The 25,840-nt window shown below is 44.6% G+C and overlaps 1 protein-coding gene across 3 annotated transcripts in view; it reads left to right on the forward strand.

The window, feature by feature from the left end:
- UBE4B (ubiquitination factor E4B) overlaps positions 1–25,840 on the forward strand; it is a 92,470-nt gene that overhangs the window by 22,967 nt on the left and 43,663 nt on the right. Inside the window, exons 3-8 of one of the 3 annotated variants that reach the window (XM_037500572.2) lie at positions 12,348–12,483; positions 17,712–17,799; positions 19,169–19,313; positions 21,314–21,542; positions 22,004–22,384; positions 23,090–23,242. In XM_037500572.2, coding sequence (XP_037356469.1) covers positions 12,348–12,483; positions 17,712–17,799; positions 19,169–19,313; positions 21,314–21,542; positions 22,004–22,384; positions 23,090–23,242 — 1,132 coding nt within the window. Of the gene's footprint in view, positions 1–12,347; positions 12,484–16,345; positions 16,423–17,711; positions 17,800–19,168; positions 19,314–21,313; positions 21,543–22,003; positions 22,385–23,089; positions 23,243–25,840 lie in introns of those variants that run through there. The other 2 variants (XM_037500571.2, XM_037500570.2) reach the window with 2 other exon arrangements.

Here is a 25,840-nt window from a genome sequence, read left to right on the forward strand (position 1 = left end):
GTCAGGTGGCACTGTGGTGGCACCATCATTAAGAGTAAACTTAATTCTGCTGATTTTTGTGAGTTTGGTTGATGCTTTTTTTTTAAAAATAAAAGAATCTGAAAATGCAAGATTGTGATAATATTGCCAAACTAATAAGTGTAATTACAGATTTCCTTGTCTTTTTTTTTTTTTTTAAGATTTATTATGCGTCTAAGAGCTGGGGTGTAGGCCAGAGGTGTGAGAGTGTGAGACAGAGTGGGGAGCAGAACAGGCTGATCTACTGAAATACACTGCTGAGGGGAGCGAGACAGGAGAGGTCTGCTGCACTGTGTGGGTCAGCTCCCTGGCTGGGGATCAAACTCGTGCTGCAGTGGCTGCTGATAGCTTTATAGTGCAGAGACTTTAACACCTTGTGCCACCAGGGGGGCCCTTCTTGTCTTTATTCTACACTGAAGTAGAATACCTCAGTGTATAAGAACTTTAGGGTATAAAAACTATTCCTGATGTGATGTTTATAACTGTCTCATTGACACCTGTTTAACTTTCATAAAGGTTTATTTCTTAAAATGAATGAGCTCCTGGTTGCTATCCAGCACTCTTTGTTGGGGCCTGAGGGGGTGAATTCACATTGTATCTGAGAAAAAAAAATCTACCCTTGCCCTAAGTGAACTTTTCAGTCAAACGTAACAATGATTGTTAGTACCATATTTTTCACTCTCCCCAGTTTTATGGCTGTCATGCGGCACTGTGTAAGTTTCAGGTACACAGTGATCCCGTTCACCACCTGCACCCTGTCTCGGGCAGTGGAGGAAGCTAGAGAAAAACCCAGAACCATGCTGCCCATCTCATTGCAGATTCACAGTCACAAACTCAGCGGGCCAGTCACCGCCTGTCCCCGTCCACTCTCGACCTCTACTGCTCCCCTGCCCCTTCTTCCTGAGCCTGCAGCACCTCGCCCTCCACGCGCTCCTCCGCTGATGGCCTGTCTTCCTGTTTCTTTTTTTTAAAGGCAAAAAAAAAATCTGTGTTGCTTCCCCTCCCCACCCCTACCGTGATGCCCCTTGGACTCGCTCTCCCTCCACCGCCTTCTATCGTCACACACCTCACTTCCTTATGAGCACCCACTAGGTTATAATTATTTGGTTCATCTGCTGTGGTCCTGTCTTTCTCAGGTCTGTGAAAACGTTCAGCATCTGTATTTATCTTTCTGATTGGCTTTGCTACTGGTAATTCCCTTGTACTCCTTCCAGTTTGCTTTAAATGGTAACATTTCATCTTTCCTGATGGCTGGGTAGTGTTCCATGGTGGGGAGAGACCACATCTTCTTCAGCCAGCCTGCTATCAGTGGGCATTTAGGCTGCTTCCAGGCCCTAGCTGTTGTAAATAATGTTCCAATAAATAATGTGGAAAATACAGTTTTGAAGTCAGTGGTTTCATGTCTGTGCCATCCTATTTTCACGGGAAGACAGGCAGACGGGAACCTCTCAATGCTGCTGTGATGCTTCCACTTCTGTCTGTGTGGGTGACCCTCCCCGTCATGCGTGAGCTGCCCCTGCCTCAGTGGCCAGCTTCTGGTTGCCACCTCTGTGCTGTGCAGTCCTGATTCTGTTTCTTAGTCACAAACAGGTAGATGTTAACAGCCGTGCTCTTGCAGGTTGGGGAAACATATCTTCATGAATTTACTAAGCAAGTTAAAAAAAAAAAAACCACACAGGAAACAAACCCTCCTAAGGCAGTCTTCTGTTGGCTCCCTCCGCTGGCTCCCTGCCTCACTCAGGAGGAAAGTCCACGTCCTCACCTTGACTGGGCTGGCAGGAGCTGGTGGGACCCAGCCCTGCTGCTCCTCTCACCTCCTGTTCTCGCTTCCTCCGCTTCAGCCTCGCTGGCTCCCCTGCTGCCCTAGGGTGGTCCAGCCATCATCCCTGCTGGGTACTCTGGGTGCTGGTTCTCTGCCCAGGGATGCTCATGTCCCAGGATCCACCTTGCTCTCTTGCTCAGCTCCTCAGATGTTTCTTCAAATGTCACTTGCTTAGTCCAGACCTTTGACATCACCCTCCCCCCACATCTGCACACGCAGCCTATCTCCAGCAAGGACGCTTTCTCTTGGAGCCTGTCTCCACAGCCCATGAACACACATGCGGCCCCATGTCCTGCTTTCTCCGCCTCCTTGACTGGTGTGTGAGCCCCAGGATGCGGGTCTTGTGTCTGGTGGACTCACTGCTGTATCCCCAGTGCCTAGAAGAGTGCCTGGCACTTGGTAAGTGCTGAGTAAAACTCCTGCTGAATTGATGAATGAATCACAAGAGAAAGTGTGACCAAATCAACACAGGCACGCATAGCTTCAAGAAAAGATGTTTCAAGAGGACGTAATAGCTTTCTGTGTGAAAACTGTGAGACGTGGCCTGCAGGACGGTGGTGGCTGGTGCTTGTTCTCTGTGGAAGTAAGTCTGCAGTTGGCCCAGGGGGTAGTTTTTACCCACTAAAGGTGAAGGGGAGACTTTTGTTCCAGAATCAAGAGTGCTTCTGACAGCAACTAGCACCGCATGGGCAGCCACCGTGGTGAGGTGGTCCTCCCGCCTCGTCTGGGCAGGCCCGCAGCCCCTTCATTGAAACACTTCCAGCTGTGACCGAAACAGGCTCAGGCAGCGGCCGTGAGTCCCCAGAGTGGCTCTTTCTGTCCGCAACCAGCCTCCTGCAGCGCCAGCCGCTGCCCTGGCTTCCCAGGACCCTGTCACTAAGCACCGGCGGACCAGGATTCTCGCACAGCCCGGGAGGCTGGGAGTCAAAGGCAGAGTGTGGGCAAGACCCTGCTCGCTCCGATGGCTCAGAGGAAGAACCCTTTTCTTTTCAAGAAGTACGTCCATTTGAATCTGGCTGGCATTTCCTTCCTCCAGACATGAAGGGTGCAGGACAGTTGGCTTCGCAGGGGGCACTCTGCTTCTTCCCGCAGCCGCAGTCCTCAGGCCCTCTGGGTTCTGGCAGCTTCGGGGCATCTCCGCCTCTGTCTTCTCTCGTCCTCTGTGTGGTGTGGGTCCAAGCCTCCCGCTTCTCACCAGGACAGTGGTTATGGGACAGGTACCATGGGAACCCCTTGTGACGGCACCCTAACTTGATGTTTGCAAAGACCCCACTTGCCAGGAGGAATATCATCTCTGCTCCTTTTCACTTTAATTCAATTAGCATTTCTTCAAGGTATGCATATTTTATCTTCCACCCAGTTTTAGGGAGAAAGAAATGATTTTTATTGAGAAATAGTTGACACTTGTCACTGTGTGAGTTTAGGTGTGAGCCTGAGGGTGGCTTTATAGACACCATGACATGATGTGATGAGCTGACAGCACCATCTCGTGTAGAAACAAAGGGAAGGGAAGAGAAGAAAAGGAAGAAATTGGTTCCTTGTGATGAGAACGCGAGGGTTTGCCCTGCTGCCTGCCCTCCCGTGCCTCTTGCAGTCACACCCGTGCGCTTAGTTAGCTCGCACAACTGCTAGTTTGTGCCTTTTCATCGCCTTCCTCTCCCTCCAGCTCCGATAACCATACATTTGATCTCTTTTTCTGTGACTTTGGTTTCTTCTGGTTTTTTCCCCTCCTCCTATTAGAGCACAAGGTTAGAACAGCCACCTCATCAGAGCTGATCACCCCCTAAACCCTAGAACCTGCAGACCCACAGGTGCGCTGTGAGGTGTCTGTCACTGGTTACATGACCGAGTGAGTGGGGTAGAACCCAACTCGATGTTGGAAATGTGAGGTGTGAAGTCAGAGCGGAGAACCCTTGCTAACGTTACTCTTGAGGATTAGCAGATCTGGTCCTTTGCTTCTCCAGGTGCTCTAGCAGAAGCATTTAAATCCCTAAGTCTATACTTTTCTTCCAAAACTACACAAAATAATTACTCTCAAGTATTCTGGACACAGGTGACAACATGTAGGACATGTACATGATGCCTGTGAAACCCCCGTGGAGGCCTGGCTCCCACACCCTCCCCCACCAGCAGGCCCTGTTCTGCCTTTTGCATTTATCACTTGCAGACATTTCTTTTTTTTTTTTTTTTAAGATTTATTTATTTATGCATACAAGAACTGGGGTACAGGCCAGAGGTGCAGGGGGTGTGTGTAAGAGGATTCACCAGAGACAGAGTAGAGAGCAGAACTGGCGGACTGACAGCGGGTGAGACAGGAGAAGTCAGCTGCGCCATGTAGATCGCTCCCTGGCCAGGGATCGAACTTGTGCTGCAGAGGCTGCGATAGCTTCATAATGCTGTGCTTTACCCCTTGCGCCACCAGGGAGGCCCCTACTTGCAAACATTTCTTTTTTTTTTTTATAATAAATTTTATTTTTATATTCCCCATACAATTTCAACCCCCCCCATTTTGACCCCAATCCCTCCCCTCCCTCCACCCACCCCCCCAAAAGTGTCTCTGGTTCATAGATTTTTGTTGATTTTGATTTTCACTTTCTTATAGTTATTCATTTTCCTGGTCCCTTATTTAAGTTTTCTAGATTCCTGCTATGAGTGAGACCATCCGGTATTTTTCCTTTTCTTTCTGGCTTATTTCGCTGAGCATGATCCCTTCCAGTGCCATCCATGTTGCTGCAAATTGCATGTGTTTATCTTTTTTGAATGCTGAGTAATATTCCATGGTGTATATGGACCCCATCTTCTTGATCCAGTCATCTATTTTTGGGCATTTGGGCTGTTTCCAAAGCTTAGCTATTGTAAATAGTGCTGCTATAATCATAGGGGTGCAGGTGTTCTTTGGAATTGATGTTTCTGTGTCCTTTGGGTAAATACCTAGGAGTGGAATGGCTGGATCATATGGAAGCTCTATGTTTAGTAGGTCCAGAAATCTCCACACAGCTCTCCATAGTGGTTGGACCAGTTTTGCAAACATTTCTTAATTGTTTTTGCTGCGCTGCTAATCTGGCATTGCTTTGCCTGTCTTCTAACTTCCTAACCACAGGTAATGTTTTCTTATAGGTGATTGCTACTTTTTAACAGTCATCACCCATTAAGTTACTTTTACATTTCAACTCCTCCAGTTTTTATTTCTGGCTCACGGCAGGTCAGACACAGCGCAGGGGAGAGTAGGGGAAAAAGATGAGCGAGACTCCTGTTTCTTTCCTGGAAGAACTCAGAATCCAATGGGGGGAGCAAGTGCTCTTGTAAAAATCTGTGTTTATTCAATTCCTGGGAAGACAAACAGGCTTTCTTAGTCCCTTCACACAGCTGTGGGGTATTTGTGGCTGTGCAGTCCTCAGAATGCTTTTCCCTCTTGGATGATTTTATTTTACGGTCTTGTTTGGAATGGCGCTTGGTGCCCTTCTGGCCCTTTGAGGTTTTCCCCTCAGATGTCTTGAGAGGGCCTGATGGAAGCCTTGCCCTTCCCTGGCTGACCTGACCTCTCTGAAGAAGTGGTCGTTCTTGCTCGAGGGTCCCCCAGTGAGTCTGTTACCTACCAGTCTCATCCCGATGAGGGTAGTGGAGTGAGTTCTCCAGTAGCCTTCTCCCCCCACAGCTGGGGGTAGGGGTTCCTCACTGCAGTTGATCCCCGAGGCCCTTTGGCAGACTGGCGAAGCTTTGGTTGGCTCCCCAAGATATAAATAAACATAATACAATACACAGGATTTCAAAGGAGACCAGTTAGAAGGAAATACACTCACCAAAATACATTTCAAGATTGTCATATAGGAATTTATGGGTTTCTTTATTAGCACTTTAAAGAAATAAAAGATCTAGTAGCTAGTCAAATAGCTACTGCAGTTTCCACCCCTGATTCCAGTCCCCTTTACTGTGGAAAAGAACCTTTGCTCTGGGAGCAGAAATGAACCCCAGGGCCTGTTTGGAACTAGTCAGAAGCCAGATGATATGTTTTGCTCTGTGGGCTGGTTCTGGGGGCTGGGCTGGAAATACAGAATCTACTTCCTCTCTGACTGCTGTTCTTTGGTAGACTTAACAATAATATAACCTAAATTCCTCTTTAATGTTGTGTTTGCAAATGGCCAGCATCCTGCTTCCATTCATGCATTTGAGTGGGTGTTTCATTTGCCAACTTCTGGTTAGGAGGCAGAACTGCTGAGCGGACAGGGCTCCTCGGGTCTGGAGGGGCTCACTGCCCGGGGGGAGCTGTGCCCACATTACAGGGCCGCAGTGGTCACAGGCTCAGGCTCCCGGTGAGGGAGCTTTGAGGGAGGAAATTTCCCACAAGTATTTATCTGATAGAAAATACTGCCTTTAAAAAAATAGTTAATAATGCATTCTGCAAATAAGGAAACTCCTTCCGTGTCCCATCCACTTTTCCTTGTTGTGTTTTATTTTCTCTTTTGCATTTAAGCTGATGCTGGTTCAATTTAGTGGTCTGGGGAACACAGCACATTCACCAGCCTTCAGTTACTACACGCTAATTTAAATCCTCCGTGTGTGTCAGAACTTCTGGGCCTTTTTGCCTATAGCCTAGTGAGAGAAAACAACTTTTAAAAACCATAAAATCTGTCAGGAGTGATAAATGTAGGAGAAAATGGAGCATTCCGTTGGAGTAAATGCTGCGGGGGGAGGAGAGCACTGCTGTTTTAAGTAAGATGCTGGACAGGAGGCCTCATTCGGAAGGTGACGTGATGCCTGAGTGAAGCTAGGAGCAAACCCTGGCATCTGGGGGGCTCTTTCCAGACAGAAGGGACAATGGACGCAAAGTTTCTGGGGCAAAATGTGCTTGGGAGTGGTGCCTGCCAGGCCAGAGGTAGAGCGGCCGAGGTCGGGGTCTCAGTTTCCTTCCCAGTGTGAGGGAGCGGTCCTGCCTCACAGGGATCTCAACACAGGGATGTTTTCCTTTTCTAGTGAACTGTCTGTGGCTAAGAATGCTCAGGAATGACAATAAAATTATAACCTCTGTCCCTTCACTGAGGCTCATCCTGTCTTAAATCCTTTTTCCTCTTCAGAAAGAAGCCCTAGAGTTTTCACCTGAACTCCAGCGTGGGGGAGAGGGAGGTTGAGGGTGTTTGAGAAACCAATTGGAGGTTGAGGCTTCAGCAGCAACCCAAGGCCAGAGGGCTTCAGCGGGGACCCCTCATGGACGGCTCAGCTTAGGGGGCTCCTAGTTGTACTTGGAATCCTTTGCTCCTAGCTTGTGTGTCTCTGACTTGCAACCAGGTATCCGATGCTGCTTAGTTGCTTCATCTTACTGGTGTGGCTTTCTGGCCGCCAAAGGAGGGGGTGTATTTTATACTTTTTTGGCCCCCAGAGGGATGTTTTGTGTGTGCTTGTGTTATAACAGGCTCCATTCCATGGCAGTATTCCTAGGGTCAAGCTAACTACCTTGTGGATCTGGAAACAGCGCCGATGGCTTGTTGATGTGAGATGCGTGGCTTTGGGAATGGGCCTCCAGGCTGAATGTGCGTGGACCCCTGCTCCCCATCTCTCCACTGCATCTGACTCCACACTGCCCACTAGCTCTCTGCCCGTGCAATAGCCCCTGAGCTGAAGTGGGCACAGTCTCCTTCCTAGGCTAGTGCTTCCAAATCCAGCAAAGGCTTGGGAGGTGATGCTGTGTCCTAAATCATGGCTTCTGCCCCTTGGAGAATGTGTAGTTTAGTCAGAGATGTGGACTTTACCCACTCAGAAGAATTCATGTTTCCTTATCTCCAGTTGTAGTCTAGTCCAGCACTTTCTTTTTTTTTTTTTTTTGAAGATTTATTTATTTATGCATACAAGAGCTGGGGCACAGGCCAGAGACGCGGGGGGTGAGAGGATTCACCAGAGACAGAGTGGGGAGCAGAACAGGCAGACTGACTGAAACGCACTGCTGAGGGGAGCAGCGGGCAAGACAGGAGAGGTCTGCTTCGCCATGTGGTTGTTCCCTGGCGGGGCAGGGATTGAACTTGTGCTGCAGAGGCTGTGGATTGCTCCTTAGTGCGGTGCTTAACCCCTTGCGCCACTAGGGAGGCCCCTAGTCCAGCACTTTCAATAGTCATGTGTCATCACCCTCCTTCCTCCACTCCCCCAACAACCTCCTCCCCAAGTTCCCCTCATGTTATATCTGGGTCATGTCTCAAAGGAAGACATTTCTAAACATGGGGCTCCTTAGTCTCCAGTGTTCTGTGACAGTTCCTCAGTCTTTTCTCCTTTTTCATTATCTTAACAACTTTGAAGATTACTTTGCGGAATGGCCCTTCATTTGATTGCAATGTCCCTTTATTTGATTTCTCTGATGAGGGGCTTGGGGAATTGGGGGAGAACAACATGCAGATGAGTGAGCCGCTTCCCATGCATCCTCGGGGGCACAAACCATCCCCGCCACCTGGCTGACAGGTCTTCTCCAGGCCTCTCCATTGCAACGTGATGGTTTTTCCTTTTCCAAACTGGATTCTTTAGAATTAAGTTCCTAAGTCTGGCCCAGACAGAGAGTGAAAGCGAAGCTTTGAAGCTTTACCTCTCAGAGGGGGAGCATGTGCATAGATTCGTTTGGGAATTCTTCTGGAAGGAGCCTTTATCTCAGCATAAATTCGTATCTATTTGTTTTATAATGCTAACTACCCAAAGTGCGGTGTTGTTATTTATTTTTATTTTTTAAAGATTTGTTTATTCATGCATACAAGAACCAGGGTATAAGCCAGATGTGCAGGCGAGTGAGAGGATTCACCAGAGACAGAGTAGGGAGCAGAACAGGCAGATCTTCTTGAAATACACTGCTGAGAGGAGCAGTGGGCGGACAGGAGAGGTCTGCCATGCCTTGCGGGTATCTCCGCGGCTGGCGAGGATCAAACCCGCACTGCAGAGGCTGCCGACAGCTTCACAGCACTGCGCTCAACCACTTGCGCCACCAGGGGAGGCCCTGTTATTTATTTTTATTTATTTTTACTTTATATATTTCTTATATCATTTTTCATTTTTATACAATATATGCATTTTCATCTTGGTTATAGTCCCCATACAGTTCCCACCCCCCTTATTTTGATCCTACCCTCCCTCCCCCCTGTAGTGTGTCCCTGGTTTATAGTTGCTTGTTGATTTTGATTTTTACTTTATTATAATTAGTTTATTTTTAAACGAATTGTTGCCGCCTGGGCCTGGGAGCCCTCTCTGGTTGGCTCCTCTGCCTGAAGCCCCGCCTCTTATTTCCCTGAGCGCGGTCTTGCCTGGGTTTCAGGACACTCTGGGTGCTGTGGCTTCTCCTGCCTCAGCCCTGGAATCCACCATTTCTACAGGGAGCAGCCGTGGCGTTGGACTCCAGAGCTTTGCAGGCTTCGCCCTTCACGCGAATTGACGCTCACTCCACCTCGTGACATGAGCAAGATCAGTTTTCTAGTTGGGTTGTTGGTTTTCTTGTCCCAATAGTTCAGATCCTACAGTTTTGCTTTGCATGGTTCAGATTGCATTTTATTCTCATTTATTTACAAAACGAAATGTTTGAGCTGCTTATCAAATATATCAGTCTGCATTATGGAATAAATTATGTTCCTTCTTAGTAACATTGAGGTGAGGTTTGGTATCTGCTAAATAAAATCTGGGTATACTTTGTATCTTCCGTGCAAGCCTCTAACTTATGTCATTTGTGCATAACCGTTAGAAATTTACTTATTAGCAGTAGATACTTTTTATCACCCTAATCTCTTTGAGTTTTACTTTTGTGATTTTAGAAAATATAAGCAAATAGCTTTGGTTTAAAAGAACTGTGATTGAAGAGAGGTCCCGTGTGGTAGACGAAACAGCAACATATCTATTAGCGACATTATCTTTGGAGTTGAGGCCTGTGTTTTAACCTGTGCTTAGTTTCTGACTTGTGGAAGGGCCTGAGGCAAGTTCTTAGACGTCACAGATCTCAACATTCTTCCTGTGAAAACAAGAATATTGACAAAAGTCTTTAAATTTACCCCCTCTCCATTAAAACAGCCTTCCTGAGGTTATAAGACCTCTTTTGGCAATTGTGTGTGTGGTGAGGGGTGAAATATTGCAATGATCAAGTGTTACAGCTTAAACACAGGCATTTGGTTTCTGTCTGAAAGGGAGTATCATTCAGGAAATACTACAATATTAGAAGGAAACGCTTACAGAAAAAAATTCTTCTTATTTCCTTTCCAGTTCCAACCTCCCCACACAGAATGCATAATTTACCTTTAACAAGCTCTTGTTAGTCATAAAAGCTTGGAAAGCTGCCATCTTGAAAGTCTGTAGTTTTATTGTATTAAGCAGACATGGCTTTCTCCACTCTTCCTACATCTTTACTTGGTGAATATTTGTTTTTTAGTTAATACGTAGACATCTCCTCATCATCTTAAAGAGGGTCAAAGGGGGTTCTATCTGTATTTAAATTTTTAGTGTCTGGCCTTATGGAGATGAAGAAGGGAAAAAATCTGTATTCCTTAGAACTCACTTCCTCCCAGTGATTTCTCCAGTCGGGCGGGAAGAAGCGAAGACAAGCGTGTCGTGTGTGATTTGAAACCAAGTGATGTTTTGTACCGTTGCTTTGATTTCTTTTTGGCATGAGGTTTAAAATTTATATTGATTATAAAGTCAAAGAGACTCACTGATTTTTAAGTTTAAGAAAGTGTTTAGGGCCACCCCTAAACTCCAGGTCGTGTGCAGGGAACGAGGGACATCGGTGCACATGGTGGGTTCTGGGGAATATTGGCCTACCTGACCCGGGAGGTGAGCTCACGTGGAGGGTTTCAGACGAGAAGAATCCAGATAATGTCCTTGGTGTCTTGTGAAATCATCACCATTGGAGCGCACTCTGTAGTGTCTCCTGGCACAACGTTACTGTAGCATTATTGAACAAGTAGGGTGGCACCGTGTGCCGGGGCACTCACAGATTTCTAAACAGCTTATTGTAATTAGCAGTTTAATTTTAGAAAACTAATTTTACATGGTCGAAATTTTAAACTGCTGAATTGACATCCCATAAAAATTGTTGAACTTTATTATTGATTCATCTTCACTAAAAAATTGTCAGACCCTTCATTTTAATTTAAAAAATTGTCAGATAAAAATTTGTCATTATGAAAGATAAAATGATATTCTCTGGAGGTCATTGCTGATTCATTCCTCCTACACATATTTATTACTTATTTATTTTTACATCATTGTTCATTTTTATATAATGTTTGACTTCTCCCCTTAGGTGTAATCTGCATAAAATTCCCACCACCAAATCACCCGTGAATTGTCACCAGAGTATTTATTGAGAACTTACTTTGGGGTGCACTTCTTGAATTAATGAATGTAAATTTTTATTGTCTTCTGCAAGCCTAATTCAGAATTCTGACTACATTAGATGCTTTTTGTATTTTGCTCGTATCTACTTAGGCACAGTGAAAATTTGGTTTCTCTTTTTCTTCATGAATCCTGCAGGAGTTGTAATAAACAGGTACATGCTAACGCCTGCTGTCAGGAAAGGCTGAATGTTTTGTAACATTCTCCGGTGAAGAGAGAGAGTAAAGGAGAGCATGTTGACTTTCTTGGGCGCTGGGAGGGTTAAAGTCTTATTTACTCAGTAATGACTTCAGCTCCAGCTGTTAACTCTCCAACTGTTATGTTTTTTAAAAACATTTGAAATTCATTTTCCTACCAACACCATGGGTATAGGTTAAGAGTTACTGCAGATACCTGGGTAAACATTGCTTTTGGTGGGGGGGATAGAAAGATAGTCATCGACTTAAAGCAATTTTTAAAAAATTTTATGAGAATCATGATTTTGAAGACATTGATGAGAAAATTGCTGTGAGAAATAATCTGTCCCTACACTAACTGCTGCCATTTCTCTGTTCTGTTAGCTCTATAAGGAATTTCATTTTCCCCAAACTAGCATAGATAAGATGTTAGATCAATGAATGGATTGATCTCTATTTAAGGACAAAGCTCAATGGGGCCATTTGCATGTTTTGGACATTTTATTATGGTGAGTTAGGCATACAGCAAAGTTGAAAGAATTTTGCATTGAGCACATATGTACCGACCATTTAGATTGGCATTTTACTGTGCTTGCTTTATCACACACCGGTCTATATGTCTCTCTATCCTTTCATTCACATATGTAATTTTTAATACATTTCCAAAAACTTTCTGGACAATCATGGAAGCTGATTTGTATCCTGGGATACAACTGAATTGGTGACTGAGAAAGTGATGAAGAGTCAGGCTTGTGATCAGATGGAGTTCTGATTCTAACTGCACACGAGGTCTGCCCATAAGTCGCAGTATCTTGCTAATATTCCTCTGATTTTAATATTACTTGCACAGTTAGTACAATCTTGATGGAGAACCCTCAGTTGCCAAGTCTCTCGATGGTGATGCTGACTGAATATGTTGATAGTTGCCATTACAAGTTATTTAGTGTTGTTCCGCATGAGACTTACTCTGCCATGTCTTTCCTGGTTAGGAGTAGCCCATCGAAGCCAGAGCAGTGAAGGAGTCAGTTCTCTCAGCAGCTCGCCCTCCAATAGCCTTGAAACGCAGTCTCAGTCTCTCTCACGCTCCCAGAGCATGGACATCGACGGTGTCTCTTGTGAGAAAAGGTAAAGTGAAACCACTTTTCCAATAAGCTGTTTTATTAGTGGAAAGGAAACGATCCATTTACTCCAGTCACTAGTCCAGAGACCCATGACACAGTCTTCAGCAAATCAGAGCTCAGTTGGCTAAATTTAAAGGTCTTTGTAATATTCTAAAATGTTTTCATGCCTTTTGTTTGTTTTTGGTGTTGAAATGTCTTTTATGAGGTATGGTGTGGGTGGTGAAAACTGTTTTTTAAATGTCTATATTTCATAAATACAAGGTTGGCAAGCATATGCCAGTCGCTAAAAAGTTCTTCAAAATTTAAATGATGAATGAAATGGAAAAGTTTGGAAAGGTTCAGACAGGTAAGCCTGATATCCTAGGCGCTCCATTAGGATTAGGGCATCCTAGAGCAGAGCCTTCCTGTGCTGCAGATGTACCCTGAGTGGGTGAAAGAGGGGCTGAGGCCTCCATTCCTTCTGCTCTGCCCTCAGCAGCCCTCTGTTTAGGTCCATGGACTGGACGAGTATCTCCTATGTGTGTCATAATGTGAAAAAGCTTGAGAAGCACTGGTTGGTTTAGAACTTCAGCACTTGGTGGGACTAGGTTGAGGATCCAGAGCAGAGTTCAACCTATATCAGGCAAGAATGTGGGAAGGACTATACTCTAAGGGCAAAGATCAAGTAGGATAAAATCCATCCTGTAAAATAAAAATAATTGGATTCTTATTATTGCTGCAAGTGGATGTATGTTAACAACAATCAAGTCAACTCTGAGAGTTCATGGCCAGATGGTGACTTTTGTGTGGGTTTAGGAGCTAGATTTACACTATTAGCAGAGTCAGAAGAAACCTTAACCTAAGAACTGCCATCCCCAGTGGGTCTAGGCCTGTAGTATCTTTACATACTTAGCAGTAACAAGCACAAAGCACCCAAGTCTTCAGAGAACTTCCTTAGAAAAACCTCTTAAGAAGTAGGGACTCATGATCAAAAACCACAAAACACACATAAAAAAAGCCACCATGAGTGAGAGCAGAATCAGTAACTACAAAATTTTTCACCTAGAAATTTGGGGGTTTTGGAATTACCTATACAGATTACAGTGCAATCAAATGTAGACTATATATGGTTAAATAAATTAAAAAGGGAATTATAAGACATGAATAAGGGACAAGTGATTATGAAAACAGACAAGTACATTTGAAAAGAACCAAATGGAATTTCTAGATGTGAAAACACAATTCAAATTGAAAACTCAATCTAAATATGAAATAGTGGATTAGACATAGCTGAAGAGAAAATTAACAAACTGAATGATAGAGCCAAAGAAATAACCTAGAGGGCACCACAAAGAGTAGAACAGATTAAAAATATGAGAAATATGTAGGGACATAGAGGACACAGATCTAATATATAGCTAATAGATATATCAAAAGGAGAAAATGTAGAGACTTGGAGCGATTCCTCACTCGCCTCCTTATTCTGTATTTTATCCTCTATTGGTTTGTCAGAAGAATAAATGACCGAGAATTTTTCTGGAGTTGATAAATGAAATGAACGCTCAGATTTGGGAGGCCCAGCAACTCACAAGGTTAAACAAGGAAGAATTCCTATTTAGATATTCTATAGTAAAATTGTAGAACACCAAAGACAAAGACCTTTACATAGCAGCCAACAAGAAAAGGAGATGATCTACAAAAGGACAACAGTAATCTGTCTCAATGATGGAAGTCAAAGGGTGATGGAATAATAGCATTAAATGTGTAAATTTAAAAAAAAAAAAACCTGTCAACAGCAACTATGTACCAATGTGATTCTATTACTATCTTGTAAGAGCCAGGTTGAAGTAAAGACATTTACAAATTAAAACAACAACAAAAAGCCCAACCTGACCATCTGCCACCAGAAGAGTCCACCTTTTAGCAAACATAGAAGGAAAATGATCTCAGAACTCATGTCTGAGATGCAAGAAGGAGGGAAAAATAAAGCAAACTATAGATGTGGTTAATCCAAACAAACACTGATGGTCTAAGACAATAATGAAAGTTCATGAAATAATTTTGGGGGCAAGAAGGTAAAATCAGAGATCTAAAATACTGGACTGCAATTGTAAGGAAGCCAGCTTGTGAGTGTCTGAGAAACTGCGAGGTCCTTGTATTACTTGCGGGAAGGCTAAGAGACTGGTATACTCTCAGTTATTTTGTTTCAAATACTTGTGAAACTTCAGTTTTAAAGGAATAGGAAGGATATTACTTCCAAACCAGTAAAGGGAAAACATGGGCCAGGCTGGGGAGGTGGGAAATTTAAATCAAAGAAAGGGAAAAAAGAAGCACACATTTTAAAAGAGGGACAAGCAACATAGATAAGATGGAGAAAAGAAATTGAATTATGTAACAACACTGGAGTGAAAAGGCACAAGGTGGGTAAGAAGCAACAGAAGCCGCTTTCCCCTTGTTTACAGAAGGCAGGCCTGGAACACAAGGCAGAGAAGGGTGAAAAGTTTCAGGAGTCAGAAGCACACAAGACCCATGTTTTCTATGTTGCTTGAAATATATAATTATGTAGGAAAAAAAGCTTTAAACAATCCTCATACACTTGGAAGTTTTAAGACCAGCACGCTGCTAAGTAGCATCAAAGAAGAAACCAGAATGAAAATTTGAAGGTATTTAGAACTGAGCAATAGCAGATACTTCTTATCAGGATTTCCGTGTCACAGCTAAGTGATCCCTAGGAGAAAAGCTGAAGCGCTATGTTACAAATGAAAAAGAAAGTGGAAATATCAAACTGAAAATCCTTCTGGAACACCACCATCTGGACTGGGTATCCTTCTTTCTGCCACGGTATGTCTCAGCGAGGTGCCCCTCATTTCAGGTGGAAAGGCCTGTATCCTGCACCTTTTCCCAGCTCTTTCTCCTCTCGTCTTTCCACAGCACTTGTGATTTAACATGCTTTGTGCTTTGCTGATGATGCTTATTGTTTGTTTTCGTCTTCACCCTGTGTGAGGTCCCTGACAGAGGGGTTTTTTTCTCTTTTGCTCACTGATATCACTGACACCTAGAATGACCCTGTACAGAGGGGACACTCGATAATATTTGTTACTGAGAAAATTCCATGAAAAATGTAATCATGCAAAGTACAAATAAATTTGTAAAATTCTCCCAAAATTGACTCAAGAAGAGAGAACCTGAATCATCAAAAACCATGAAACAAATTGAATCAAGTATTGCAACAATTTCCAAAAAAGTGCCCTGCTCAGTGATTTTATAGTTAATTCCACCATTTCGATTTTGTACACATTTCAGACAATTAAAAAAAAATAGGAAATACTGGTTGAATTTATTATACAAGGTGAATATAGCCTTCATAGCAAAACCAGGCAAGAATAATTATATGATCTGGCGCTGATTACATTAGTGTGTTTACTTTGTGAAGGTTGATTCAGCCTAATATGGGTGACACATCTATGCACAATTATGTACTGATATTTCAGTTAAAAGTTTAGTTAAAAGTAACTACCCTACATAACGTGATTCACTTGAGTTTACTTGAGGAATGTAGGGTTTTTAACATTACAAGATCTATAAATATCATGTACCACCTTCTGTATTAAAAAGTCTTGTAATCTTGATAGTTGCAAAAGTTTGATAAAATTCTACATTTTATGATTAAAAACCTTAGCAAACAGGAAAGAGCATCCTTAAGCTGACTGTGGCAGAGAGAAAGTGCACAAACACTCCTTGTGCTCCCCTGCATTTCCAGCCCTCTTTGCAGTTAGAGGGGGACAAGCTCTGTCCAGTAGACTGTGAGTGGACGTGACACGCGTCACTTCTAGGTGAAGGCAGTTGAGCCGATGTTCCTCCTCCATCCCTCTCTTCTCTTGCTCCAGTGACCTTGGAGGCTGTGTATTGCAGATGGCATAGATTAAAGATGGAGTAAGGATGCTTCACTCTCATCAGACTTTGCGTAAGCAAGAAATAAACCCTTATAGTGTTAAGCCTCTAAGATTTCAGTTATATGTGTTTCCACAGCATAGCCTATCTTATTCTGACTAATGTAAATGGCATTTACCAAAAGCCAAAAACAGAAAAGGATGGCAACTCTCATATTCAGTGGTGAAAAGTTAGAAACTCTCTTTAAAATCAGGAATAAGAATGAGAATGTTTGCTCTTTCTGCTTCTGTTCTACATGGGGCCCCTATCCAGCACAGTAAAGCAAGTGAGGGCTAGAGTAGAAGAAACACAACATTACTATTGGGAATGAAATTTTGATCTATCCAGTCAACTGTATTAAGTAAACTGATCTCAAGTCAACGACTTACTATGTACGAGCAATAAAAAAAATTGGAAAACTTTTTTAAAAGGTACCATTCATAATCTCATTAAAAAATAGATGGTACCGGGGTATAAATTTAGCAAAAGAAGTATAAAATTTTAGTGGAGAAAATTATAAAATTTTACTAGAAGACCTTAAAGAAGGTCTAAATACTTGGAGAGAGATACCATGTTCATGGATTGAGAGATTCAGTGATAGAATGATGTCATTTCTCCCCATTTGCCCTCAGAATGGATGAAATTTAGTCGGTGTCCAAACAGAATTTTTAAGAAACTTGTCAAACTCATTCTTAGGTATGTGTGGAAGAGCAAAGGGCCAGGAATTGCCAAGACACTCTTGAAGTAGAGCGAGGTGGAGGTGCTGACCTTGCAGATGTGAGACGTATTGTGAAGTTTTAGTAAAATAGCATGGCATTGGCTCAAAAACAGGAAGATTATCTGTTGGAACAGAAATGAGAATCCAGAAATAGACCCACACATAGGTGAAAATTGGGCATATGACTTAGAGGATTTCACAGTATATAAAAAGGATGGTCTTTCCAATAAATATGTGCAGGGACAATTATTTACTTACTATGGGGGAAGAGAGTATATGTACTTAGCCAGATTTTATTATCTGACTCTGGGTGATTACATATCATTGAAAAATAGTATGTATAGAGAAACCCTGATTTTTTTTTCCAAAAGTGAGCCTAAGAAAATGACAACTTGGGAAAAATGTTTTCGACAAGTGTGGTGGCATGTTTCTATCCTAATATATGAAGAACTCCTAAAAATTAGTTAAAAAAAAAAAAGAAATTTTATCATTTTACTCTCCTGATTGACTTTGACTGATATTTTAAAACTTTTCCTCGACCAGCAGTTATGACGTTAGGTGGATTTATAAAAGGTGAAAAACTTATTTGTCTTTTGTGCTTAAAGCATGTCCCAGGTGGATGTGGATTCAGGAATTGAAAATATGGAGGTTGATGAAAATGATCGAAGAGAAAAAAGGAGCCTCAGCGATAAGGTTGGTAAGAGATGAAGCCCTCGCTTCTGTTTTTAGTACAGGTAATATAAATAAGTAAACTCCAGTTCATGTCTCATGTGTTGGAGCTGACTCACCCAAATCACCAAATCCCATGTAGTGATTTTTTTTCCTTTTGAGGAAAAAAATAAGTGGCCTAAATGGCTTTTATTAGTGGGACTACAACTTGGTCCTTTCACTTGATAAAATGCTTCCGTTATCTCTGTTTCAGGTCCATGTTTTATCAGCTAATTTAGTTTGTAATCGAAATTAATTTAGAGCTGATTAGAATTTTGTTTTAAGATTTATTTATTTATGCATTGAAGAATTGGGTAGAGGCCAGAGGTGTGGGGGGTGAGAGGATTCATCAGAGACAGAGTGGGGAACAGAACAGGCCGACTGATGGAAACACACTGCTGAGGGGAGCAGCGGGCGAGTCAGGAGAGGTCTGCCGCGCCATGTGGGTCAGCTCCCTGGCCGGGATCGAACTCAGACCTTCACAGTGATAGCGCTGAGACTTAACCTCGAGGCCACCAGAGGGGCCCTAGTTAGAATTTTTCTGTTAAGTTCTGTTGCTTTAGCAAGTAGGTCATCTGCTTCTTTGGTAGTATTCTGAGGGAAATGACTGGAAACCAAAGCAAAGACTGTGTAGGATCCAGTCACAAATAAGAAGCTTTTTGAAAACTTGAAGTCTTTCTATTTTGTTGTCACCTGATATTTAGAAAAAGTTCCCTATATTTATATATATGTTAATTCCCTATATTTAGAAAAAGGGTTTCCTCGTGTGTGTCACAGTGTAGAGCTGGTGTCGGCACACATGTTGCTTCCTCTTAGTAACTGTTACTGGTGTCCAGCAGCACACAGCTGGGTCACTGGGTCCCGCGCGGTAGCCTCCTAGTGTGTGACTCTTTTTTTGGTCTAGTTCTTTAACGTTTACAAAGAAGTTCCATATATATTTAATCTGTGATGGAAAGTAGTAAGGAATGTTAGATCATGGAATAATTCCGGGAGCAAAATTAGTTGTTGACCTAGAATTTAATCTGGTCCTTTGGCTTCAGGAAAGAAAATGAATAAGATATATGCAGACCTCAGGTCACGTGGCTTCCTTGGCACTTCCCGACTGTGTCCTTGCTCCCTTTGGCTCCCCTGTCGACTATGTGGTGAGCTCACAAGACCTGCCTGTTTTACTCAGAAGCCATAGCAACAAGTCTAGTCTTTCCTGAATCAGTGGGTGAATAGCTATATGCACTTCTGAAGTGTCCATATGAGTGAAAGAATTAAATCAGGATTAAGTATTTCTACCGAGAAATACTTAGTCTAACTGAGACCTCCTTCCGCTTGACATTAACCCCTGCATCTTCTTCCTCACAAGGAGCCTTCATCAGGTGCTGAAGTGTCAGAAGAACAGGCCTTACAGCTGGTCTGTAAGATCTTTCGTGTCTCCTGGAAGGACCGGGACAGAGATGTCATCTTTCTTTCTTCTCTTTCCGCACAATTTAAACAGAACCCAAAAGAAGGTAGGACTCTAGCCCAGCTGTCTATTCTCAGTGCTAAGAGAAAAGGTCTGCTGTCCCTCACTGCTACCCACAGCTACTCTGTCCTGCTTTATTTGGGTTGTACTTTTGTTTATAGGGATACTTCTTGGTGAGGACGCTGCTCTCTGGCCATTTTCTACTGATCTTACTGGTAAAAAAATCATTCCTTTCATGATTTCTAGAAAACAATATAAATAAGTTAATAGTGTTCGTTGTGTCATGGGGGACGCTCTTTCCTTTGCAATAAGACGGGGCTTAGAGAAAGCTTTGGTTTCTGTCACCAAGCGGAAGCACTGGGGTCCCAGGGAGCTGCGGAGGCGCTCAGTCTGACCTGCACCTGCTTCATGAGCCCACTAGGCTGCATGTAGACAGCGCAGTGAACCTGTTGTTAAAGTGCCTGGCACGACAACGTACTGTTATTTTGCTGTGTTCCCCGGATTCTGTTTGAAAGGCCATACTAAGCCCCGGTCTCAGCAAGTAACGAAATGCTCAGCAGGACCGAGCATCACAGGGAGCTGTCACTTGGAGTCCAGGGGAGGTGGGGCAGGGACGCTGGAGGGGCCTCCTGACGTTGGGGATCTTGTCATTGTGCCTGGGGAGGTGCCTTGCACTTAGCAGACCCTCTGTAGATGTAACTTAAATGAAATAATAAATATTCCAGAGTTTGTCTTTTGCTTCTTGGGGGTCCCTGTCTCCCAGGCAAAAAAAAAAAAAAAAAAAAAGTCCCCGTGTTCCTACTGGATGGATCAGCCACTTCTGCTTTGGCGGGTTCTTGCTAACTCTGGATCTGGACAGGAGCCCAGCCTCTGCATGTTCAAATCGCTCTGCTTGTTGTTAGTCTTTCTTTTTTAAATGTGTATTTAGGGTCCTAGCCCAACATCATAAAACTAAGTAGAGAAGGATGGTTTGAAACTACAGGACAAAAGCTTAATAAATAGCACATTGACTAAATCACATGTTAATGAATTTATGTATTTGGGTCTATTTCTGAACTCCATTCTGGTCCATTGACTTGTCGTTAGACTTATTTTCAAAATTGAGATTCTCAAACCCATCTTGCAGATACATAGATGATATTTTTTAAGAACCAGATCAGATAAGATTTACAGGGGTTAGAGCTCTAAGTTTATGTAATGATGTTTAAAGCTTGTCTGAAGCCTGTAGGGCCTCATTTGGGAGCTGCAAGGAAGAGAGGAAACTGGAATGTAGTTGCTGACTAATCCCAGACACTTCATAATGTATTTTGAACTTTTTAATTAACAGTCCACTTCATGTAAAACATATGTAGACTAAGAAACCTTAACCCACTTGCATTTTGAGTCTGGTAAAACTCTATAGTCGGAAGTAGTTTCTTCCTACACTCAGTGCCTTCAGCTTTTTTGTATTTTGGGTTTTTGTTTTTTTTTTAAAGATTTACTTATTTATTTATACATAGAAAAACTGGGGTACAGGCCAGAGGTACAGGGGGTGAGAGGATTCAGAGACAGAGTGGGGAACAGAACAGGTGGATCTACTGAAATATACTGCTGAGGGGAGCAGCGGGCATGACAGGAAAGGTCTGTTGTGGCATGAGGGTCAGCTCCCTGGCTGGGGATTGCACTCAGGTCACAATGGTGATAGTGCTGAGACTTAACTGCTACGCCACCAGAGAGGCTCCCCTTTTTTATATTTTGAATACAATAATATTAGATTCACAGAGAAGTTTGTGAGACTGCAGGGAGTTCCTCTACCTGCTTTGTCCCTCCCCCCTATTTTGACATCTTACATTTTCACTGTATGTTTGTCATGACTCAGAAACTGCTGTTCACTATGCTCCAGACTAAATTTATTTCATTTCGCCAGGTGTTCCACTGATGTCTGTTTTCTTGTTCTAGAATCTGGTCTGGCCTGCCGAGGGGGCCTCCGAGGCTCCATCTGGCCTGTCGAGGGCTGTGTGCACGAAGAGCCTTGTGTCACTTCTTCTTTGTTCTATCTTTCCACAGTGTTCTCTGATTTTAAGGACTTGATTGGCCAGATTTTAATGGAAGTGCTAATGATGTCCACTCAGACTAGAGACGAAAACCCCTTTGCCAGCCTGACAGCTACGTCACAGCCCATCGCAGCGGCAGCTCGGTCACCAGACAGAAACCTCCTGCTAAATACCGGCTCCAACCCAGGAACAAGCCCCATGTTCTGCAGTGTGGGTTCCTTTGGGGCCGGCTCTCTGTCCAGGTCAGCGTGGTTCTCTCACTCATCTAAGTGGCAGCCACATCACCATGATGTGTGTGTGTGTGAGAGAAGGGAATTTCATTCACGGCTGATGTCACGCCATTCACAAGCACAGGTCACCTCTGGGGGCAAGGACTGAGGCCTTGGCGGGGGTGTTGTCTTTTCCAGATTGGTCCAGGTCTTCCATGGTTATATTGTTGGTAAAATGATTTCTAGAAACCCATGACTGGATATAGTGCGCTATTCTTTGGAGAGAGGCCTTTGCCTGTGGTGAAGTGGAGCCTCTCGATTAGTCCAGCATTTACAATATAACTGCTTAGATGAGTATCTGAGGATGTGTACGCTGAGAGATGGGAAGCGTTTAATTACACTGTTCTTTAAAAGCTTGATTTTTTTGTTTTAGTTGTTTACCTCAACTTTATCTTCAATTTTCTCTTCTTTCTGCCTTTTCTCAACCAATGTAGCCTCTATGAAACGAGCCCGGCTCCCCATGCGAGTCTCTGGAGCTCTGTGCCCGTGAGGAGTCCGTCATTGGCCTCCCCTTCCCGCGCAGCCAGCCAGGGGGCAGTGCCTTCTCTGTCCCTCGGTCCCCACAGCCAGCCCCCCTCTCCCCGGTATCGCCCCTACACGGTAGCCCACCCCTGGGGGGCTTCAGCCTCTCCCACTCCACGCTCTGCAGGCCTCTCCACACTGTCTAGCTCACCCAGCCTCCCCGCCCTCACTAGTAGCCCTCAAGCAGTGCCAGCCAGCTCCTCCAGAACGAGAGCCGCCAGCACGGGGCCTCCCCTGCTGTCCGCCTCACCCAGTGCCATGAGCCACCAGCCCTCCCTGAGGATTTCTCCTAGGTATTTATCCAGCAGGATTGCTGGTGCCTGTTTGCAGCGCAGGGAAAGGTGATTAACGCGCTTTGGGAGAATCGCGCATGGCCCTGACCTGGGTGCACGTGTTCCCGGCTGGGGTCATTAGGTGTGTCCAGCTAGTGTGTGAGCATGCCCCAGCCCACGCCCCGCCTGGCTCTGGTGGCAGCAGAGAGGATGGGCTGCTCTGTCGTGGGTTCCTCTCTCCCCTCCTTTCTCACGCTGCCTCCTTCCTGTACAAAAAAAAAAAACCTAACTTTGTTTCTTGAAGCCTAGTTCACACGCCATTCCTCACTGCAGATGAGCTTCAGAGACGCTGGGGTTCATACCTGAGAGTTGGGGCTCCCACAGTCACCTTTTGACTTGCTGTGCCGTCACCCATTGGAGCTGAGTCCAGTCCGGCCAAAGGGCTAAGGGAGTGAATCTGGGCCCAGTGTCATGACCTCTGACCCAGTGTCACTGGAGTGGCCCGGGGTCCCCCTCCCCAACTCTGACTCCAATCTCCTAAAGAGAAGCCTGTGTCCCCTCACTCAGGTGTCCCCCGCCCATCTCTGTAATTAGGGAGCTTCCTGCCCTGCATGTGAGTAGACCAAGCTTTGGGCAGGAGGTGTGATGAAAGGCCAGCGGCTGTGAAAGCTGCCCCCTCTTGTTTCCCTTTGTCCCTGACCACCTCTTTTGCTTCTGTTGCGGTAGCGTGTCCGATAGCCCTTTCTCCTTCCTCCTCTTCGCTCTCTCTGGGGACAGTAGTGACGAAGATGACGAAGAAGATGATGATGATGATGTTGGTGATGATGAAGGTGGTGGTGGTGGTGGTGATGAGTTTTCTTGTGTCCAGTTTGGGTCCAGGTATCAGAGGAATGGAGTCTTACCCTGCATGCGCCTAGGTGCTTAGGAACTAACTTTCATGCGCCCTAACTAGGGGTGTGCTTTGCATCCAGAGTGGAGTGCAGTGAGGCGCCTGAAGGCCAGGGTGTGAGACCCTTGCATGCACTGAAGTAGAGGGCCTGGCCACGGGGTCAGGTAGCACGCAGGAAAATATTCACCGTTGCCTGCTAAGTTTGGAAGAAACGTATAGAAACACAAACAAGAGATTAAGACTAGCAGTGAGTTCACCCGTCCTAGGGTCTCAATGAGGCGCCCTCGCGAGCTCCCCTGTGTGTCCCGTGTTCCTGGGGGCCAGCTGTGAGGATCACTGCTGTTTTGGAAAGGGTGGGTGGCGCCTGGCTCTGTCGGGGCCATCCAGTGAAAAGCATTGGGGCCATAGTGCCTCTCTCGTAACCTTGAATTTTTTTAATCTCCTCCTTGACCCAGGGAAGCTAGACTCTCTTTGTCCAGAAAGCCTTTGGAATGGGAGCAGAGGCTAAAAAAACCGCGTTCGTGATGTCATTAAATGTTCACCCTTGAAAACCGAGTGAAAGACAACCTGGGGTTTCTGAGTGACTTTGAGCAAGCTTTCCCCTGACCTGCTGACTCATTGTCTTACAGTTTTGCTCTTAAATTGAGGTTTCCTCTGGACTGAGTTGGTATTTGTGCCCAGCACCATTCAAAAATAACTTCTGGCTATAAATAGAGACAACAGGAGGAGTTAGGTGCCTCATTAAGTGACGGTGTTCAGAAGAACCAGCAGAGAGAATGTGTGTATCAAGAGGAGGATGTTGGTGCGAGGCTGACTGTTCACTTGGGAAGGTTGTTGTTGTATTAGCTCGGGCAGTATGTCACTGTTTTCGAGTCAATTTCCCCAAGGTATCAGTGTCTGCCGGAGGCAGGTAAACCCTGGTGCATGACTACAGCACCGGGCAGGCATCCTTGTTAGCCATCAGTATCCGTTTTGCTATAAATTATCTGCAAGCAAAATGCCCTGGCCTATTTCATTCCCACTTTCTCTAACAACAAAGATCACAGTAGGTGCTGCTTTTGCCTACTCTCCTCTCTGGACATCTAAAACCCCAGTCTTCTAGATCCTGTACCTCCAAGAGGAGACAAAACTCCCTAATTGTGAAGAATTAGCTGCAGATATGGACTGAGCACCCTGGGCCCGGCACAGGGTCAGTGGTCTGCAGATGTCGTCCCTCCTGCCTCCCCCACTGCTGCCCGAGGTCAGCCCCTGTGGGAGTCAGTCATGTAGCCCATACTCGGCAGAGCCTGTGTGAGGTGCTTAGTACCTCAGCACCACACTGCCACCTCGACTTGTCCTTTTGTGCCCACTGGGACTCGTGTGGTTTCCCCTCCTCCCTGGTGATTCCACTGCTGTGACTTTAAGCACCTACTCTGTTCCTTGGCAAGGAAGTGCCAACTTTTTACTCCTAATTACAAAATCTCATACCAGTCCCTTGGTATGTCCTCTGTGGGCTGTTGAAATGAAACCTCATCTGTCCAGATGTTTGCAACTTATAGATTTTATCCATAGATCTTAAAAAGAATGCAAAAGGATGGGTGAAATAGCTGAGTGAGCAGATGGAATCCCTTAGTGTTGCATGTGAGATCAGGATGAGGAGGAGGTAGCAGAGAGCCTTGTTGAGTTGAGCAAATACATAGTTTTGTCTTTCCCCCTTGCACATAACCTTCCCAGAATCTTGTTTGCTTAGAAGTAAACAATTTTAACACCTACTTCTTGCCTGGTGAAATAGGTGCCATAGACGAAAGATTTGACAGGCCCCATCTGTCTCCTTTGGGTTTGCCCAGTGAACGCAACGCATTGCAGATCTTTCTGAAAGTGGTTGGGACATACATTCTTATGTTAGTTCTTTATAGTGACAATATGGATTAATTATAAAAAGGCAAGACATTCCTTTGATAACTTCTTGAAGTCCTCTGTAAAAAGAGCTATGTGCATTATAAGGAACTACCTCTTGCAGGAATGGGATGAGTAAAGTGAGACCATTCTCTTGTAACGAAGATGGAACAGAGGAGTTGTTCTGAGGACATTTGTTCAAATGCCCAGGAAATTGATGACTAGAAAGAAATTTGCTTTTGGGTTTTTTCTTATTGTTGTCCACTGCTTAGATATTTCAGCAACGGGGTCAGTTCTTAAAAGACATGCATCTATATAAATAGCGAAAAGAGAGAACTCAAAGAGAAAAACATTAACATTTACCCTCTTATTTCTGCTGGCCGTCACTCTGTGGACACGAAACATGAGCATAACTGAAAAGAAATCTTTCCACTGTATCTGTCCCCAAACCTCTCACCCTGGCCTGTGAGAATGCATTGCGCGCGCGCACACACACACACACACACACACACACACACACACACACACACACACACACACACACACACACACACACCCCTCCTTCCAGAACCCCTCTCCCACATTTGCCTGTGTCTGCCATGCCATCCCATCCTGGGACTCACCAGCTTGCTCCTCACCCTCTGCCCCCCATTTGCACTTGTTTCCTCTCTGGCCAGCTGCCCCGGGAGCCTGGGGCACCCCCGCTGACTCCC

The sequence above is a fragment of the Talpa occidentalis genome, unplaced genomic scaffold (genome assembly GCF_014898055.3).
Source record: "Talpa occidentalis isolate TD23 unplaced genomic scaffold, MPIMG_talOcc4v2.1 talOcc4.9, whole genome shotgun sequence".
Classification (NCBI taxonomy): domain Eukaryota; kingdom Metazoa; phylum Chordata; class Mammalia; order Eulipotyphla; family Talpidae; genus Talpa; species Talpa occidentalis.